Source organism: Mirounga leonina, unplaced genomic scaffold (genome assembly GCF_011800145.1).
Source record: "Mirounga leonina isolate KUSES-001 unplaced genomic scaffold, KU_Mleo_1.0 Mir_99, whole genome shotgun sequence".
Taxonomy (NCBI): domain Eukaryota; kingdom Metazoa; phylum Chordata; class Mammalia; order Carnivora; family Phocidae; genus Mirounga; species Mirounga leonina.
In genome coordinates, this window is record NW_023270971.1 from 4,274,106 (window position 1) to 4,295,265 (window position 21,160).

The window sequence follows — 21,160 nt, forward strand, 5'->3', positions numbered from 1 at the left end:
AGCACTGGGTGTTATATGCAAACAATGAATCATGGAACACTACATCAAAAACTAATGATGTAATGTATGGTGATTAACATAATAAAAAGAAAAAGCAACCCACAGAATGGGAAAAAGTATTTACAAACCATATATCTAATAAGAGACTTGTATCTGGAATACATAAGAACTCTTACAACTCAACAATTTAAAAAATAGTGTTTTTCTCAACAATAAAAAGTTACATTTAAAAATGGGCAAAGTATGCCATCAATAACATAAAAGTAAAAGTAAAAGTGTAGAGTTTTTGTATGTGATTGGAGTTAAATTATTAGCAGCATAAAATAGATTGCTATAACCATAAGATATTTTATGTAAGCCCATGGTAATCAAAAAGATAATATCTCTTAAAGATATAAAAGAAATAAAGAATGAAATCAAAGCATATCATAGCAACAAATAATAGCAGGGAAATTTAATTACCCCATTTTCAATAATAGAACATCCAGACAGATCAATAAGAAAACAACAGATGTGAACAACACTGCAGCCTGAAGGGACCTAACAGATATATACCAACATTGTACCCACAGAATCAGAATTTTACTCAAGCACCCATGGAACATTCTCCAAGATAGGTCACATTTTAGATCACAAAACAACTCATAACAATTTGAGAGTATTGAGATCATACCAAGTATGCAACCACCCATATTCATCCAGCTGAGTCTCTTTTATTGATATATGAGTGAGGAGCTTTATGGGGTAAGACAGATGGCCTGGGGCAAACAAAACACAGAGGTAGTCTGTGTCCTCCCTGGAGGTTGTAAAGTAGGTCATGAGAGATGCCTCACAAATACTTCACAATACATCTTTCCTCAGCAGGAAGCTTGGAGACAATTTAATCTGATGAACCCTGAAGTATGAGAAGAGAGGAGGGTAGTAAGTGTGGTTATGGATTGTAAGATAGATCAGATATGTGAAAACTCCAGGCATGTGAGCAAGGAAAGGAACAAGGGCATCAAACAGGAAAAAAAGAGTTTGTAAATGTTAATTCAACAAGTGTTTAAATCCTTTGTGGTTTTAAAAAATCCATGAATGTTAGAATCACCTGGAAACTTCTTAAAGCCTAAGGATACACCAACTCGCCATCAAGACTGTGAATCAATGATTAATACATGAATCCTTGGTATTGGTGTGTTTTGAAATTTAAGTGCAGGCAGGTGTGAGAACCCCTGGGATAAATACAGAATGTGAATTCTGGGATAGGAGAGAAGAAAGGCTGGGGACAGAAATTGAGACCAGATGGGACACTGGCCTATATTATATGTTAAATAAATATATCTTTACTTCAGAGGTACATGAGAGCTACCGAAAGCTTTTAAAGTAAAGGAGAGATTTTTTAGTTATTTTCTTTGTAACTAATCAATCAGCTGTACAGACTGACTCAGTGGAATGATCTTTGGGAGTTCAGTTCAAATCCCATCTACGTCTAAACTTTCTAATGCATATTATGTATTTTAAGGTTTTTAAAAATATTTATTTATTTGAGGGAGAGAAAGTGTGTGAGTGCAGGGGGAGGGGCAGAGGGAGAGAGTCCTCAAGCAGACTTCCCACAGAATGCAGAGCCCCACACAAGGTTCGATCCCAGGACCCTGAGATCACAATCTGAGCTGAAACCAAGTCAGACACTTAACTGACTGAGCAACCCAGGCGCCCCACATTTACATATTTTAAATATGAGAGCAATAATTTCTGTCCCATAGATTTGTCACAAATACTAAAGATAATATATTCAAACTGTCCACAGTTAAGTTGTGTATAACCCTATTTGTCACTTATTTGTCCGGTGATTTTTTAACACTGAAGAAATCTAGGATTTAGAAAAAAACTTTGAAACTGGTAATATTCATAGCCAATTCAGTACAAGAACCTAAATTCTTTCAAGTCTAGAAAATGTTCCTTTAATATTTTAAAGTGAAATTATGCATACTTAATTTTTTATGTAGACACCATCAGAGAAATGTTCAGCAGACTAATTGTTCTGACGTAAGATGTTTGTGGGAAAAGTGAATGCAAGTCTAGAATTGAAAATTGTAGGACGTGCTTATGTATATTTAACTGGACTTCTTTTATATGTATTAATCAGCAGAGAGCAAGCAAGAAAAACTGCCTATTAGCACAGAAGGCTAAAAGGTTTTGATATCAACCAGGAAAGTTAACGTTAGACAATGGATTATATAATATAGGTTCATGAAGAACATAATGCACTTGCCACTGAAGTTGAGGAAAAGGTAGGAAGTACTATGACTTTGAGACTGAGATGATGAAAACAGGGCAAATGGGAACTGAGAGCAGGCTCCACTCTTCCCAATGTCACAGCTCCCCTTAAATGGAAAGTTTCATAGAAAGAGGCACCAAAAGGAAAAACAGAAGTAGAATTCCTTTTTAAAATGGTGAAGTCTTAGTATGGTCTTTAGTCAATACTAGTATACCATGTCAATTTGCTGGTTTTGTCATCATGTCTTGGTTATGTAAAGGGTTAGCACTGCATGAAGCTAGTTAAATACTGTCAGGAACTCACTTCTATTTATACAATTTCTGTGACTTTAAATTGAATTCAACACAAATATAGTTAATAAACACACAAATTAGGTAAGTGGTTTTCAGAGGTTAGGGTTGGTGGAAGGAATTTACAAGATGTCACAAGGTAATTTTTTAGGATGATGGAAAAATTCTATAACTTAATTGTGGAGTGGCTTACATAACTGTGTAAGTGTGTCTAATTTATAGCTATAAAAGTTGCATTTTACTGTGTGTGAATTTACTTCAATAAACCTAAAACAATGAAAATCAGTCAAACTTTATAATAGACATATCTCCTATACCTAATTCTGGTGGGGTTAACCTACATTTACTACTATTAGAAGAGCAATTTTTTTTTTTTTTTAGCTTAGAATAGTAAAATTAGTAAACTCTAGGCCTTGCTGGGGTTTATTGAATAATGTTATGTGGATATGGTAATCTAGAGTTATGGTCCTTCACAATGTTAAGTATCCCAAGCATTCCTGAATCCTCAGATGGAGAATATGTCACATTTTTAAAAGTGAATTATGCATAGGGTAAGGGAAGAAAAACTGAATGGGAAATCATCAAAGAGGGAGAAAAACCATTAGAGGCTCTTAACTATGGGAAACAAACTAAGGGTTGCTGGAGGGGAGGTCGGTGGGGGGGTGGTGAAATTGGGTGATGGGCATTAAGGAGTGCACGTGATGTGATGAGCACTGGGTGTTATATGCAACTGATAAATTGTTGAACACTACCTGAGACTAATGATATACTATATGTTGGCTAATTGAATTTAAATTAAAAAAAAAGAGAGAGGAAAAAATAAAAGTGGTCCTTTGATATTAATTAATTCACCCTTGGTGAATTGAATGACTTACTACTGAGTATAAATTATTTATCAAACAAACAAACACTGCAGACACCTGTATTTGCAAGTTTTGCTTTGTCATTTCGAATAATTCAACTATTATAGAACAATGGCATTTGACATATAGTATTTTAGTAAATGTTATTTTACACATCTTTTATTAAATATTATTACCTCAAAGGATGTATGAATTTTAAGTGCCATGTCATGGTATAGAATAAATAAAACTCTGGTTAGTATACTTTGGATTTTTCATATTAGACAGTTTTGTTAAAGTATACTCTCTATCTGCATTTGGACTGTGGTTATCTGAAGCATTTGTTCAGTTCAGGATATCCAGACTTTGTATATGTATCTGGAGAGTAACTAGAGGCAAGAGGTGTCTTGGTGGTGACTATGAAGAAGGAGCAGGGCAAATTCATTTGAGTTGGACGCTAGGTGAAGGGAAACACAGGGGTCTTTCCTTGGTCTGGCCACAAAACACTTTTCTTAAGCCATTCTGTTCCCCCTAGACCTTTGGATTCTATATCCAACTCTTACTCTATAATCTCAGGTTTCACAATTAATATTTGTTGTATGAATTGAAAATATTATTTTGGATGAGCTTCCCAGTTAAGGTACCAACTGCCACTTACAATTGTGTCCAGTGAGGTGGCTTTTGCAATGATCAGCAAAACACAAAACTACTTGCAACCACGTGCCTTATACCGTGTAATAGCTCTAACACAGAGGAGTTGGAGGGCCACAGCACCAAGAAAGCCTTTTGTAGAAGAACAAGATGGGTCAGAAAAGCTAATTTCTGAGTGTCCACTTACTGGTTCAAAAAGCATTATGGAATGGATGGTGTCTTAGCTGCTATAACAAAAATACCACAAACTAGGTGTTTTATAAACACCAATATTTCTTTCTCATGGTTCCAGAGGCTGGGAAGTCCAAGGTCATGGTGCCAGCAGATTCAGTGTCCGGTGAGACCCAGCTTCCTCAATGGCCACCTTCTCACTGTAACCTCACATAGCAGAAGGGCAAGCTAGTGCTCTAGGGTCTCTTTCGTAAGAGCAGGAATCCTGATCAGGAGGATTCTGTCCTTATGCCATCTCCCCCAAAAGCCCCACCTCTCTGCACCATCACCTTGGGCGTTAAGATTTCAACATATGAGTTTCGGAGGACACAATCATTCAGTCCATAGCGGATGGCAATAATGACTGTATCCTGACATCCTGCTGGTTTGAAAGAGTGCCCAGAATGCTTTTCATTTCTTCCCTGGAGCTTAATAAAAGCAATGATTACTTTGCATGTCGATCTGGGGACAGGTGGGGAAACTTTGGTCACTATTGGGGAATGTTAAATTGGGTAAAATTAGGTCAGATTAGCAATAAAATACGTTGACACTTTTTTTATTTATTGAAGTTAATTTTTCCATTATGATGGTAAATATATCTTCATTACAAAGAGTAACAACAATGCAAAAAAAGAAAAAAGAAAACCTTAACTCACCCAGATGCAACCAATTTTAATATTTTGATATATTATCTTTATTTAGATTTGATATTTTAAAAAATTATGATCATAAGGTATATACACTGATTTCATTTAATGATTTAAATGGTATTATGAAAATAATAAATGTCAAAATGGCTATAATCTAAAAAAGGACAATTAAAAAATGTGTTCATGAGGGTGTAGACAAAGTTTAGACAAAGTGTAACCTCATGCATTGCTAGAGAGAACATGAGAAGCCACTTTGGATAACAAGTTCTTAAGTTCAACATACACCTGTCATATGAACCATCCTTTCCACTCCTGTTATTCACCCAAGAGAAAAAGAAACAAAATCCATATGTCCATACAAATACTTGCATACTAATGTTCTTTTTAAAAATATTTTATTTATATATTTGAGAGAGAGAGAGAGAGAGCACGCATGTGAGAGTGCACCAGCAGAGGGGAGGGGCAGAGGAAGAGAGAGACAAGCAGACTCCCTGCTGAGCAGGGAGCCCCACACAGAGCTTGATCTCAGGACCCTGGGGTCATGACCTGAGCGGAAGGCAGATGTTCAACAGACTGAGCCACCCAGGCCTCCCACTAATGTTCTTAATAACATTGTTCATAAGAACCGAAAAGCAGAAACAATCCAAGTACCCATCAACTGGTAAATAAACATAATATGGTTCATCAATACAAAATGGAATATCCCATTCATCATGTAAAAATAATGAACTCCTTATAGATTATTTGAAGTATATGAACTTCTAAATCATTATGCTTAGTGAAAGAAGCAATTAGGAACACCTATGTATTGCTTCACTCTATCTATGTGAAATGTCCAGAAAAGACAAAGCAATAGAGAGCAGATTAGTGGTTGCCTTCAATGGGAATGGGAAGACAGATTACCTACAGTCAGGTTAGAAGAAGCTTTTCTGGGGTAATGTAAATAACCTAATATCGGATTGTGGTGATGGTTATGTATCTCTGTGTATTTACAAACACTGTTGTGTTATACCTAAGAATGATTTTTTTGCTAAGTAAATATCTCAATGAATCTATTTTAAAAGTAATAGAACAGCTCTATTAAAATTGCCTTTTCATTACCAAAATAGCAGGTTTTAAATATTGTGAAACTCCCATCTCACTTTCATGTTGCTAAAGAATGGAGACAATGTCTAGTGAGGTTTTTATAAGAACTAAGTTAGAGAACATGTGGGACACAACTGTCATGAGCCCACTATAAAGGCGCACACACGAGTTGTGTCTTTCCACAATGTCAGCTTTATTCAGTCATAAAGCAAAGTTAAATCACGATTATAAAGCAGGTTCAGAATTCTAAAGTCAATGACAATTTGCCATGTGATTAAACTTGGCTTCTTACACAGTACACAGAGCAGGACAGAAGACAAGCCACACAACAAACAAGATAACAGAAGGGTGTAGGAAGTGAACAAACCAAACGTGAAGTCAGTTGGTGGGCCCACAGTTGCATAGGCCTCAGTCTGGTCCAGGTCAGCTCTTGGCACTTAACTGCTTTTGATGTTCAAGCAGTGGAAAATCTTGGTTCTCTATGGACATCAATCAGGCAGAGCCTCCAGGGGCAGCTGCCATTTTTAAGATGGTCAGACATAAAGAGGTCATGTCTGAAGAGTCTGGCAGTTTGTTGCCAAAATCTTTTGAAAGGGATTTAATTGGTCTTGGTACCAAGACAAATACAGAGAGATACATAACCATCACCACAATCCGATTTTAGGTTATTTACATTACCCCAGAAAAGCTTCTTCTAACCTGACTGTAGGTAATCTGTCTCCCCATTCCCATTGAAGGCAACCACTAATCTACTCCCTATTGCTTTGTCTTTTCTGGACATTTCACTTAGATAGAGTGAAGCAACTGATAACCCCGCAGACCTTGGTATATCGAATATGCATAACCACCAATACCACACTGTCTTAATTATTATATCTATATAATAAGTAGATACTAAGATACTAAGGTTCAAAATCAGGTATTTTGACTTTTTCAAATTGTTTCTTCAACATTATCTTAGCAATTCTAGTTCTTCATAATTTCATATAAATTTTAAGATAAACTTGGTTTTATCCACAGAAAATCTTGCTGGGATTTTGACAGATTTTTTTTCTTGATTCTGAGTCACTTTAGGAAAAATTGGCATCTTTACTATTTCTAGGCTTCCAATGATAAATGTCGTGTTTTTCTACTTATTTACATTTTCTTGTAGGGCTTATAAGTACAATGCCATGCTAAATAATCTAATTTTACGTAACTTAACATTGTGATATTTAGGTATTTCTGGATCTGAAAAGTGTTAAGTTGAGTGATAGTGCCCTTGCCTTTTGTATTGATGATTGCCTGAGGCATCTTTTAAAAGACAGTATATAATTTTTGTATAGATGTCCTGAAAGTTAAGACAAGAGGAATTTGGGAAGTGAACAAACAGCCAGGTAGAAGCTAGGTATGGGAAAAGTGGAAAAGCTCTTTCCTTGATTTTGGCCACTAGATACTTGTCCTAAGGCAAACTGTGCTTCCATTAACATGGGTTCCATAATCAATTGATAACCCTGTGGTCAATACTGGCCATCTCTCTAAAACAACTTTTTTCACAGAGATGGAAAAAAACATTCATTTCCAAACTTCAGACCCTTCCATGAATGGCTCTGTTAAGACACTTAGCTTCCTATATTATAGGTACATAATTCATTTTAAGAGTTTGGGCTCTTTGGTGGCCCGGAATGGTGCCATATGCACAGTTGATTCATTCGTACTTGGATGAATGGAAAACATTAATTTGGGCTGGAATTTCAGTTAGTAATGTGCTAACCAAGTGGCATTTACAATTTTGAGTGATGTGGAGACTTTGGTAATCATCATCAAAACACAAAACTACTTTGTAATATGTGCCTTATAGAGTTTGTTGTAATAGCTCTACGCTGGTGTCAGAGGAACTAGCAGCATTAGGATGTTTGTAAAGGAATAAGCAGGTTCAGGACAGCCAAGATCCATATGCTCATATAGTAGTTTAGAAAGCATTGTGGGATGGATAGCAATCATGGCTGTACAAGCTGAAGGTATTCAGCTTGATTGGAGAGCACCCAGAAAGCTTTCTATTCCTCCCTGGATCTTAATAAAGCCAGCCTAACTCAAAATGTCAACCTGGGAAAGGGAGGAAACACTTTGGTATATATCCCTGGGAAAGTTAAGTTAGATAAAATTAGATTATTTAGCATTGAAAGCCTTTAGATATTTTGTTGCTTTATTGAGGATTATTTTTTTCCCTTATGATAGTAAATACATGTGTCCCATTAAGATGAAAGATTCAGAAAGCTGGAAAAGTAAACATATATAATTCCATCACCAAGAAGCAACAACTTTAATATTTGGAATATTATCTTCTATTAATTTTTGTTTATATTTCTTAATTAAAGCCATAGTGTATATATGTAAATTTAGTATCTTGAATAAAGTGTTTTTAACTATTACAAATAAATAAATAAATAAATGCACTCACTATAATGGCTATAATTGAAGCTCTCAACAAGCGTTTCTGATTCTTGATTCATTAGTTGCATATAACACCCAGTGCTCATCACATCATGTGCCCTCCTTAATGCCTCCTTAATCACCCAGTTACAGTTACCCCACCCCCTCTCCCACCTCCCTTTCCACAACCTGCAGTTTGTTTCCCAGAGCCAAGAGTCTCTCATGGTTTGTCTCCCTCTCTGATTTCTTCCTATTTAGTTTTCCCTCCCTTTCCTTATGATCCTCTGTGCTATTCCTTATATTCCACATATGAGTGAAACCATATGAATTTTGTCTTTCTCCAATTGACATCAAAAACTAATGATATGTTGGCAAATTGAATTTAAATTAAAAAATAAATAAAAGTGGGACGGGGGAAAGATGGCAGAGGAGTAGGGGACCCTATTCCAACTGGTCCCCTGAATTGAGCTGGATATCGACCAGACCACTCTGAACACCCATGAAATCAGCCTGAGATATAAGAAGATATATCTGGATCTCTGCAAACAGAATATCACAGGCTGTTGGTTTCAAGAATGACCAAGGGGGGGGGGCGGAGCAAGATGGCGGAGGAGTAGGAGACCTGGATTTCGTCTCCTCTCAGGAATTCAGCTGGATAGGGATCAAACCATTCTGAACACCTACAAACCCAACAGGAGATCGAAGAAAGGAATAGCAGCAACTCTCTGAACAGAAAAGTGACCACTTTCTGGAAGGTAGGACGTGCGGAGAAGTGAATCCGAGGCGATATTCGGGAGGATAGACGGCGGGGGAGGGGCCTCCGTCGGCCGCTTCTGGCAAGTGATAGAACCACGGAGCACAAAATCGGAACTTTTAGAAGTCTGCTCCGCCGAGGGACGTCACTCTGGTGGCTAAGCGGGGGGTGGAACCCTCCGGGACAGTGTGGTCTCAGGACCCTCGGGGTCACAGAAAGACCGGGGGTACCTGAGTGTGGCAGAGCTCCCAGGTAACGAGCAGGGAAGCCGGCTGCAGAGGCGGAGCCCAGGCGCGGGCTCTCAGCTCGGGGTGGCCATAAACCGTGATCCGCGGCCCAGTAGGGCCCCTGCTCCTCCAGCAGGGACCCAACAAGCGGCAGATCCGGGGAGACTCACCTTCCTCCCCCGGGAGGAGCCGCGGGGGAGTGCACCGCAGGAATCGGCTGGGTTTGGAGACTCCACCCGGGGTTGGGAGCCAGAGATAGAAACGCGCGGTCACAGGCCGGGCGAGCACGGAGTGCGGCCGGAGACCGGGGAGACGGGAGTGACTGATGGCTTTTCTCTGGGGGCTCACTGAGGAGCGGGGCCCGAGTTCTTGGCTCCTCCGGGACGTAGATTGGGAAGCCGCCATTTTCACTCTCCGCCTCCAAAGCCGTAGGGAAAGCTCGCAGGGAACAAAAGCCCCGGAGAGCAAACCCGAGCAGATTACTTAGCCGGGAGGGGGCAAGGGCGGGGCAATTCCGCCTCCGGCAGAGACATTTGGAAACCACGGCAACAGGCCCCTCCCCAGAAGATCAGCGAGAACAGCCAGCCAAGACCAAGTTCACCCATCAATGAGAATGGCAGAACTCCAGCGCTGGGGGAATACTGCACATAGAATTCATGGCTTTTTTACCATGATTCTTTAGTCTTTCAAAGTTAATTTTTTTTTAACTGTCTTTTTTTCTTTTTTTTTCTTTTTGAATTTTTCTTTTTCCCTTTTTCAACCAACATCTTATCAATCCCTTTTTAAAAAAAAAAACATTTTTATTTTTCATTTTTAGAGTCATATTCTATCCCTTCATAGTAGTTACCTGTATTTTTGGCTTATATATATATAAGTTGTTCTCTCTTTAAAATTTTGAGATAGTTTCTTCTAACAGATTAAAATATACCCTAAATCTCTAGTATATGGTGTTTTCTATTCCCCTGCCTGATCACATCCTCTCCCTTTTTTTTTTCTTTTTTCTTTTTTTAAATCCTCTTCTTTCTTTTTTCAAACAACTTCTTACCAATTCCTTTTATAAAATTTTTTTATAATTTCCATCTTTACAGTCATATTCCATCCCTTCATCATATCAACCCTTATTTTTGTACATATATAAGTTTTTCTTTCTTTAAAATTTTGGGAGGCACTTTCTTCTAAAAGACCAAAATACACCCCAAATCTAGTGTGTGGCACTGATCTATATACCAGCCTGATCGTATTTGATCACATTATGTTTTTTTTTTTTGTTTTGTTTTGTTTGTTTTTGTTTTTATCTTTATCTTTTTCTTTTTCTTTTTTTTCTTTCTCTTTTTTCTCTCTTTCCCTTTCTTTTCCCACTGCTTCAGGTCTTTTCTGATTTGTTTAGAGTATATTTTCTGGGGACGTTGTTACTCTGCTAGCATTTTGTTCTCTCATTAATCTATTCTCCTCTGCACAAAATGACAAGACGGAAAAAATCACCTCAACAAAAAGAACAAGAGGTAGTACTGACTGCCAGGGACCTACTCAATACGGACATTAGTACGATGTCAGATCTAGAGTTCAGAACCATCACTTTAAAGATACTAGCTGGGCTTGAAAAAAATATGGAAGTTATTAGAGAAACCCTTTCTGGAGAAGTAAAAGAACTAAAATCCAACCAAGTAGAAATCAAAAAGGCTATTAATGAGGTGCAGTCAAAAATGGGGGCGCTAACTGCTAGTATAACTGAGGCAGAAGAGAGAATCAGTAATATAGAAGATGAAATGATGGAAAATAAAGAAGCTGAGAAAAAGAGAGATAAACAACTACTGGATCACAAGGGCAGAATTCGAGAGATAAGCAATACCATAAGACGAAACAACATTAGAATAATTGGGATCCCAGAAGAAGAAGAAAGGGAGAGAGGGGCAGAAGGTATAATGGAGCAAATTATAGCAGAGAACTTCCCTAATTTGGGGAAGGAAACAGGCATGAAAATCCAGGAAGCACAGAGAACCCCTCTCAAAATCAATAAAAATAGGTCAACACCCCAACATCTAATAGTAAAACTTACGAGTCTCATAGACAAAGAGAAAATCCTGAAAGCAGCTCGGGAGAAGAGAGATGTAACCTACAAGGGTAGAAACATTAGATTGGCAACAGACCTATCCACAGAGACCTGGCAGGCCAGAAAGGACTGGCAGGATATATTCAGAGCACTAAATGAGAAAAATATGCAGCCAAGAATACTATATCCAGCTAGGCTGTCATTGAAAATTGAAGGAGAGATAAAAAGCTTCCAGGACAAACAAAAACTAAAAGAATTTGCAAACACAAAACCAGCCCTACAGGAAATCTTGAAAGGGGTCCTCTAAGCAAAGAGAGAGCCTAAAAGCAACATAGACCAGAAAGGAACACAGACAATATACGGTAACAGTCACTTTACAGGCAATACAATGGCACTAAATTCCTATCTTTCAATAGTTACCCTGAATGTAAATGGGCTAAATGCCCCAATCAAAAGACACAGGCTATCAGACTGGATTAAAAAACAAGACCCATCGATATGCTGTCTGCAAGAGACTCATTTTAGACCCAAAGACACCCCCAGATTGAAAGTGAGGGGGTGGAAAACCATTTACCATGCTAATGGACACCAAAAGAAAGCTGGGGTGGCAATCCTTACATCAGACAAATTAGATTTTAAACCAAAGACTGTAATAAGAGATGAGGAAAGACATTATATCCTACTTAAAGGATCTATCCAACAAGAAGATCTAACAATTGTAAATATCTATGCCCCTAACATGGGAGCAGCCAATTATATAAGGCAATTAATAACAAAAGCAAAGAAACACATCGACAACAATACAATAATAGTGGGGGACTTTAACACCCCCCTCACTGAAATGGACAGATTGTCTAAGCAAAAGATCAACAAGAAAATAAAGACTTTAAATGACACACTGGACCAAATGGACTTCACAGACATATTCAGAACATTCCACCCCAAAGCAACGGAATACACATTCTTCTCTAGTGCCCATGGAACATCCTCCAGAATAGATCACATCCTAGGTCATAAATCAGGTCTCAACCGGTACCAAAATATTGGGATCATTCCCTGCCTATTTTCAGACCACAATGCTTTGAAACTAGAACTCAATCACAAGAAGAAAGTCGGAAAGAACTCAAATACATGGAGGCTAAAGAGCATCCTACTGAAGAATGAATGGGTCAACCAGGAAATTAAAGAAGAATTAAAAAAATTCATGGAAACCAATGAAAATGAAAACACAACTATTCAAAATCTTTGGGATGCAGCAAAGGCAGTCCTAAGAGGAAAGTATATAGCAATACAAGCCTTTCTCAAGAAACAAGAAAGGTCTCAAGTACACAACCTAACCCTCCACCTAAAGGAGCTGGAGAAAGAACAGCAAATAAAGCCTAAACCCAGCAGGAGAAGAGAAATCATAAAGATCAGAGCAGAAATCAATGAAATAGAAACTAAAAGAACAGTAGAACAGATCAACGAAACTAGGAGCTGGTTCTTTGAAAGAATTAACAAGATTGATAAACCCCTGGCCAGACTTATCAAAAAGAGAAGAGAAATGACCCAAATCAACAAAATCATGAATGAAAGAGGAGAGATCACAACCAACACCAAAGAAATACAAACAATTATAAGAACATATTATGAGCAACTCTATGCCAGCAAATTAGATAGCCTGGAAGAAATGGAGGCATTCCTAGAGATGTATCAACTACCAAAACTGAACCAGGATGAAATAGAAAACCTGAACAGACCTATAACCACTAAGGAAATTGAAGCAGTCATCAAAAATCTCCCAAAAAACAAAAGCCCAGGGCCAGATGGCTTCCCAGGGGAATTCTACCAAACATTTCAAGAAGAATTAATACCTATTCTTCTGAAACTGTTCCAAAAAATAGAAATGGAAGGAAAACTTCCAAACTCATTTTATGAGGCCAGCATTACCTTGATCCCAAAACCAGACAAAGACCCCATCAAAAAGGAGAATTACAGACCAATATCCCTGATGAACATGGATGCAAAAATTCTCACCAAAATACTAGCCAATAGGATCCAACAGTACATTAAAAGGATTATTCACCATGACCAAGTGGGATTTATCCCTGGGCTGCAAGGTTGGTTCAACATCCGCAAATCAATCAATGTGATACAATACATTAACAAAAGAAAGAACAAGAATCATATGATCCTCTCAATAGATGCAGAAAAAGCTTTTGACAAAGTATAGCATCCTTTCTTGATCAAAACTCTTCAGAGTATAGGGATCGAGGGTACATACCTCAATATCATAAAAGCCATCTATGAAAAACCTACAGCGAATATCATTCTCAATGGGGAAAAACTGAGAGCTTTCCCCCTAAGGTCAGGAACGCAGCAGGGATGTCCACTATCACCACTGCTATTCAACATAGTATTGGAAGTCCTAGCCACAGCAATCAGACAACAAAAAGAAATAAAAGGCATCCAAATCAGCAAAGAAGAAGTCAAACTCTCACTCTTTGCAGATGATATGATACTTTATGTGGAAAACCCAAAAGACTCCACCCCAAAACTGCTAGAACTCATACAGGAATTCAGTAAAGTGGCAGGATATAAAATCAATGCACAGAAGTCAGTGGCATTCCTATACACCAACAACAAGACAGAAGAAAGAGAAATTAAGGAGTCTATCCCATTTACAATTGCACCCAAAACCATAAGATACCTAGGAATAAATCTAACCAAAGAGACAAAGGATCTTTACTCAGAAAACTATAAAATCTCTCTCATTCTCTCTCTCTCTCAAATAAATAAATAAAATCTTAAAAAAAAAAATCTAAAAGGGCGCCTGGGTGGCTCAGTTGGTTAAGCAACTGCCTTCAGCTCAGGTCATGATCCTGGAGTCCCTGGATCGAGTCCTGCATCGGGCTCCCTGCTCAGGGGGGAGTCTGCTTCTCCCTCTGCCCCTCCCCCCTCTCATGTGCTCTCTCTCATTCTCTCTCTCTCTTTCTCAAATAAATAAATAAAATCTTAAAAAAAAAAGAAAACTATAAAATACTCATGAAAGAAATTGAGGAAGACACAAAGAAATGGAAAAACGTTCCATGCTCATGGATTGGAAGAACAAATATTGTGAAGATGTCAATGCTACCTAGAGCAATCTACACATTCAATGCAATCCCCATCAAAATACCATCCACTTTTTTCAAAGAAATGGAACAAATAATCCTAAAATTTGTATGGAACCAGAAAAAACCCCGCATAGCCAGAGGAATGTTGAAAAAGAAAAGCAAAGCCGGCGGCATCACAATGCCGGACTTCCAGCTCTATTACAAAGCTGTCATCATCAAGACAGCATGGTACTGGCACAAAAACAGACACATAGATCAATGGAACAGAATAGAGAGCCCAGAAATGGACCCTCAACTCTATGGTCAACTCATCTTTGACAAAGCAGGAAAGAATGTCCAATGGAACAAAGACAGTCTCTTCAAGAAATGGTGTTGGGAAAATTGGATAGCCACATGCAGAAGAATGAAACTGGACCATTTCCTTACACCACACACAAAAATAGACTCAAAATGGTTGAAAGACCTCAATGTGAGGTCAAATCCTAAAGGAGAACACAGGCAGCAACCTCTTTGACCTCAGCCGAAGCAACTTCTTCCTAGAAACATCGCCAAAGGCAAGGGAAGCAAGGGCAAAAAATGAACTATTGGGACTTCATCAAGATAAAAAGCATTTGCAAAGCAAAGGAAACAGTCAACAAAACCAAAAGACAACCGACAGAATGGGAGAAGATATTTGCAAATGACATATCAGATAAAGGGCTAGTATCCAAAATCTATAAAGAACTCATCAAACTCAACACCCAAAGAACAAAGAATCCAATCAAGAAATGGGCAGAAGACATGAACAGACATTTTTCCAAAGAAGACATCCAAATGGCCAACAGACACATGAAAAAGTGCTCAATATCGCTCGGCATCAGGGAAATCCAAATCAAAACCTCAATGAGATACCACCTCACACCAGTCAGAATGGCTAAAATTAACAAGTCAGGAAACGACAGATGTTGGCGGGGATGCGGAGAAAGGGGAAGCCTCCTACACTGTTGGTGGGAATGCAAGCTGGTGCAGCCACTCTGAAAAACTGTATAGAGGTTCCTCAAAAAGTTGAAAATAGAGCTACCATATGATCCAGCAATTGCACTACTGGGTATTTACCCCAAAGATACAAAAGTAGGGATCCGAAGGGGTACGTGCACCCCGATGTTTATAGCAGCAATGTCCACAATAGCCAAACTGTGGAAAGAGCCAAGATGTCCATCGACAGATGAATGGATAAAGAAGATGTGGTATATATATACAATGGAATATTATGCAGCCATCAAAAGGAATGAGATCTTGCCATTTGCAACGACGTGGATGGAACTGGAGGGTATTATGTTGAGTGAAATAAGTCAAACAGAGAAAGACATGTATCATATGATCTCACTGATATGAGGAATTCTTAATTGTAGGAAACAAACTGAGGGTTGCTGGAGTGGGGGGTGGTGTGGGAGGGATGGGGTGAGTGGGTGATAGACACTGGGGAGGGTATGTGCTCTGGTAAGCGCTGTGAATTGTACAAGACTGTTGACTCTCAGATCTGTACCTCTGAAACAAATAATGCAATATATGTTAAGAAAAAAAAAAAAGAAGAAGAAGAAGGTAGCGGGAGGGGAAGAATGAAGCGGGGGAAATCGGAGGGGTAGACGAACCATGAGAGACGATGGACTTTGAAAAACAAACAGGGTTCTAGAGGGGAGGGGGGTGGGAGGATGGGTTAGCCTGGTGGTGGGTATTGAGGAGGGCACATTCTGCATGGAGCACTGGGTGTTATGCACAAACAATGAATCATGGAACACTTCATCTAAAACTAATGATGTAATGTATGGGGATTAACATAAGAATAAAAAATAAATAATTAATTTAAAAAAAAAAAGAATGACTAAGAGGAGGAACCCCCAAAATAGGGAAGACTCAGAGACTGTGACTTCTGCTACAGATTTACAAATGGTTACAGATACAACCAAGATGTTGGAAGTGGACTTCAGGGTAATAGTTATGAAGACAATAGCTAGAATGGAGAAATTGATTAAAGGCAGCATAGAATCTCTAAGGGCAGAAATGAAAGCTGAACTGGCAGAACTTAAAAATGCTATCAATGAGATCCAGTCTAATCTAGATACTCTAACAGCTAGGGTAAACAAGGCGGAAGAACAAATTAGTGATCTAGAAGACCATTTGATAGAAAAGAAGGAAAAAGAGGAGGCCAGGGAGAAACAGCTCAAAATCCACGAAAACAGAATTAGAGAAATAAGTGACACCATGAAATGTTCCAATGTCAGAATTATTGGGATCCCTGAGGGGGTGGAGAGAGAGAGAGGACTAGAAGATATATTTGAGCAAATCATAGCTGTGAACTTCCCTAATCTGGGGAATGAAACAAACATTTGTGTCCTGGAGGCAGAGAGGATCTCTCCCAAGATCAAGGAAAATAGACCAATGCCCTGGCATGTAATAGTAAAGCTCGCAAATCTTAGAACCAAGGAAACCATCTTAAGGGCAATTAGGGGGAAGAGATTCCTTACGTACAGAGGGAGGAACATCAGAAAAATGTCAGACCTATCCACAGAGACCTGGCAAGCCAGAACGGCCTGGCAAGACATATTCAGGGTACTAAATTAGAAGAACATGCAGCCAAGAATACTTTATCCGACAAAGCTGTCATTTAGAATTGATGGAGAGATGCAGAGCTTCCAAGACCAGCAGAAACTGAAAGAATATGTGACCATTAAGCCGGCCCTGCAAGAAATATTAAGGGGGGGGGGGTTCTATAAAAGGAGAAAGACACCAAGAGTTATACAGAACAGAAATTTACAGAGACAATCTATTGAAACAAGGACATGATGACAATAAATTCATATCTTTCAATAATAACTCTCAGCTTGAATAGCCTAAATGCTCCCATAAAAATGGCACAGGGCTGCAGATTGGATAAAAAGACAGGACCCATCCATATGCTGTCTACAAGAGACTCATTTTGAATCTAAAGATACATCCAGACTGAGTGTAGGGACGGAGATCCATCTTCCATGCCAATGAACCTCAAAAGAAAGCTGGGGTAGCAATTCTTATATCAGACAAATTAGATTTTAAACTAAAGACTAATTAGAGACACAGAAGGACACTATATCATTCTTAAAGGGTCTATTCAGCAGGAAGATCTAACAATAGTAAATATCTACACCCCCAACATGGGAGCAGCCAACTACATAAGCCAACTGTTAACCAAAATAAAGAGTCATATTGATAATAATATGTTAATTGTAGGAGACCTCAATACTCCACTCTCAGCAATAGACAGATCATCTAAGCAGAAAATCAACAAAGAAAGAAGAGTGGACACACTGGGCCAGATGGACCTCATAGATATATACAGAACATTCCACCCTAAAACAACAGAATGCTCATTCTTCTCAAACACACATGGAACTTTCTCCAGAATAGACCACATAATGGGTCACAAATCAGGTCTCAACTGATACCAAAAGATTGAGATTATTCTCTGCATATTCTCAGACCATAATGCTTTAAAGCTGGAACTCAATCATAAGAAAAAAATTTGGCAGAAATTCAAACACTTGGAAGCTAAAGACCACTCTGTTCAAGAATGTTTGGGTCAACCAGGAAATCAAAGAAGAACTTAAACAATTCATGGAAACCAATGAGAACGAAAGCACATCAGTCCAAAACCTATGGGATACTGCAAAGGCAGTCCTAAGGAGGAAACACATAGCCATCCAAGCCTCACTCAAAAAAACAGAAAACTCCTGAATTCACCAACTAATTTTACGTCTTAAAGAACTAGAGAAAAAGCAACAAACGATGCCTAAGCCATGCATTAGAAGAGAAATAATTAAGATTAGAGCAAAGATCAATGAATTAGAAACCAGAAACACAATAGATCAGATCAATGAAACTAGAAGTTGGTTCTTTGAAAGAATTAATAAGATCAATAAACCACTGGCCAGACTTATCCAAAAGAAAAGAGAAAGGACTCAAATTAATAAAATTATGAATGAAAGGGAAGAGATGAAGACTAACACCAAGGAAATAGAAACAATTATTAGAAATTATTATCAACAACTATATGCCAATAAATTAAGTAACCTGGAAGAAATGGATGCCTTCCGGGAAACCTATAAACTACCAAGACTGAAACAGGAAGAAATTGACAACCTGAATAGGCCAATAACCAGTAAAGAGACTGAAGCAGTGATCAAAAACCTCCCAAAAAACAAGAGTCCAGGGCCTGATGGATTCCCTGGGGAATTCTACCAAACATTCAAAGGAGAAATAATACATATTCTCCTGAAGCTGTTTCAAAAAAAAGAAACAGAAAGAAAGCTTTCAGACTCATTCTATAAGGCCAGCATTACCTTAATCCCCAAACCAGGCAAAGACCCCATCAAAAAGGAGAATTTCAGACCGATATTCCTGATGAATATGGATTCCAAAATTCTCAACAAAATCCTAGCTAATAGGATCCAACAATACATTAAAAGGACCATCCACTACGACCAAGTGGGATTTATCCCCGGGATACAAGGGTGGTTCAACATTCACAAATCAATCAATGTGACAGAACACATTAATAAGAGGAGAGAGAAGAACCATATGGTCCTCTCAATTGAGGCAGAAAAAGCATTTGACAAAATACAGCATCCTTTCCTGATTAAAACTTTTCAGAGTATAGGGATAGAGGAAACATTCCTCAAGTTCATAAAATCCATCTACAAAAAACACACAGCGAATATCATCCGCAATGGGGAAAAGCTGAGAGCCTTTCCTTTAAGATCAGGAACACGTCAAAGATGCCCACTCTCGCCACTATTGTTCAACATAGTACTAGAAGTCCTAGCAACAGCAATCAGACAACAAAAAGAAATAAAAGTATTCAAATTGGCAAAGAAGAAGTCAAACTCTCTCTTTTTGCAGATGACATGATACTTCATGTGGAAAACCCAAAAGACTCCACCCCCAAATTACTAGAACTCACACAGCAATTCAGTAATGTGGCAGGATACAAAATCAATGCACAGAAATCAGTTGCTTTCTTACACACAAACAATGCAACTGTGGAAAGAGAAATTAGAGAAATGATTCCATTTACAAACTCTAATTGTCTGTAGAAGCCACTGCAAAATGGGATTACAATAAAATCCCCACAAAAATATAACTCCATCAAAAGTCAGCATTTACCAAAATGAGACAATTTACATTTGTTACCATTTTCTCTGTAGAAAGGAAGAGAAAGAAAAAAGAAATAATTAAAAGAACACATTAAACTCCTGAGAAATGCACAAGATGCTTCTTCATGAAGAAGTCTGGAACGTGGACTCCAGGGAGACACTGTGCTTCACTTCTAGAAACTTCTGGGCCCCACCTGCTCCTAAGCCGACCGATCTTTGCTATGGGGATTTTTTTTTTTTAAGAGAGAGAGCAAGAGAGTATGCACAGGGTGGGGGGTGGCGGTGGGGGGCAGAGGGAGAGAGAGAGAATCCCAAGCAGGCTCCATGCCCAGCACTGAGCCCAATGTGGGACTCAGTCTCATGACCCTGAGATCATGACCCTGAGATCATGACCTGAGCCGAAATCAGGAGTTGAGGCTTAACCTACTGAGCCATCCAGGCACCCCTGCTCTGAGGATATTGACCCCTCCTACTTGCTCAACCCTGCCTTCAGGCTGGAAACCAGCTCTTGCCTGAGAAAGGAAAGGATTAGGGATTGTGAGAGCGGTTCTTGAGAAACAGGTGACTGTTGGGATTGTAAATATGAGAAAAAAAATGTGGACAAGGCAGGAAAGCTTGGCAGAGCCATTAGACCACAAATTCCTTCAGGGTAAAGGAGAAAGGGAAGAAAGTTTTGGTGGAAGTGTACTAGAATGCTCTGCAGTCTGAGGAAGGTTTGAAAGGTCCTCATGAAGTTTAGGGGACAAACCTGACCATCAGAGGGTTTCTTTCCAGCATGAGTAGGCTCATTTGATGGATTTTAGAGTATAGCAGAGATCTACTGAATAGCATCAGAGCTTTGGAATTATGTCATATTGGTTGCGCATCTGTCATTAGTAATTCATAGTCAGTTAAATTAATTGATTTATATGTTTGTAGAACAGCATGATTATGGTCTGAGAGCTCAAACATGAAACTTTTAGAAATAAGAATTTCAAGGAATGATACAAGTGTGTTTCTTTGACTTTTACAGAAATATTAGTTATTTTCTGTGTATTCTGTATTTAGAGTATCAGCAACATAGATGTACTAAGATTTTGTAATTGGCAATTCATTACTTAGAAAGCACACATTTGCTACTGCAGTCTTACATCACGGCAAGGCAGAAAACACATTTATTCCAATAAGTTTGGCCATTGGTTGCACAGACTGGATAATATTCTCTGGTGCAAATTTGTGCCAGATTATCATACACTTCACATATTGACTGTAAAACAGAAAGACAACATAAGTTTACTGAATAATGAACATTTGAATAATATTCATTTTTATATGAAATGTCATACATACACAATAGGGTAAATATAATCAATATATAGGTACAAAGACAAATATCTGTGTACATACAACCCAGGAGAAAGTTTTAAAAATTACCATTTCTTTAAATATATAAACCCTCTACTAAGATAAAGGCCAAGTAATTGGC

At 38.5% G+C, this 21,160-nt stretch overlaps 2 protein-coding genes across 3 annotated transcripts in view; both read right to left on the minus strand.

Moving 5' to 3' along the window:
- The window catches only part of LOC118006735 (endothelial cell-specific molecule 1-like), an 86,398-nt gene extending 65,516 nt beyond the window's left edge, over window positions 1–20,882 (minus strand). Inside the window, exon 1 of the mRNA XM_034999495.1 lies at window positions 20,826–20,882. The gene's annotated coding sequence lies outside the window, so the exon portion shown is untranslated. The remainder of the gene's footprint in view (window positions 1–20,825) is intronic.
- A 38-nt stretch (window positions 20,883–20,920) lies between these two features.
- Window positions 20,921–21,160, minus strand: part of LOC118006736 (sperm-associated acrosin inhibitor-like) — a 43,092-nt gene continuing 42,852 nt past the window's right edge. For both annotated transcript variants that reach the window (XM_034999497.1, XM_034999496.1), the window contains exon 6: window positions 20,921–20,941. In XM_034999497.1, coding sequence (XP_034855388.1) covers window positions 20,931–20,941 — 11 coding nt within the window. In that variant the 3' untranslated portion in view covers window positions 20,921–20,930. The remainder of the gene's footprint in view (window positions 20,942–21,160) is intronic.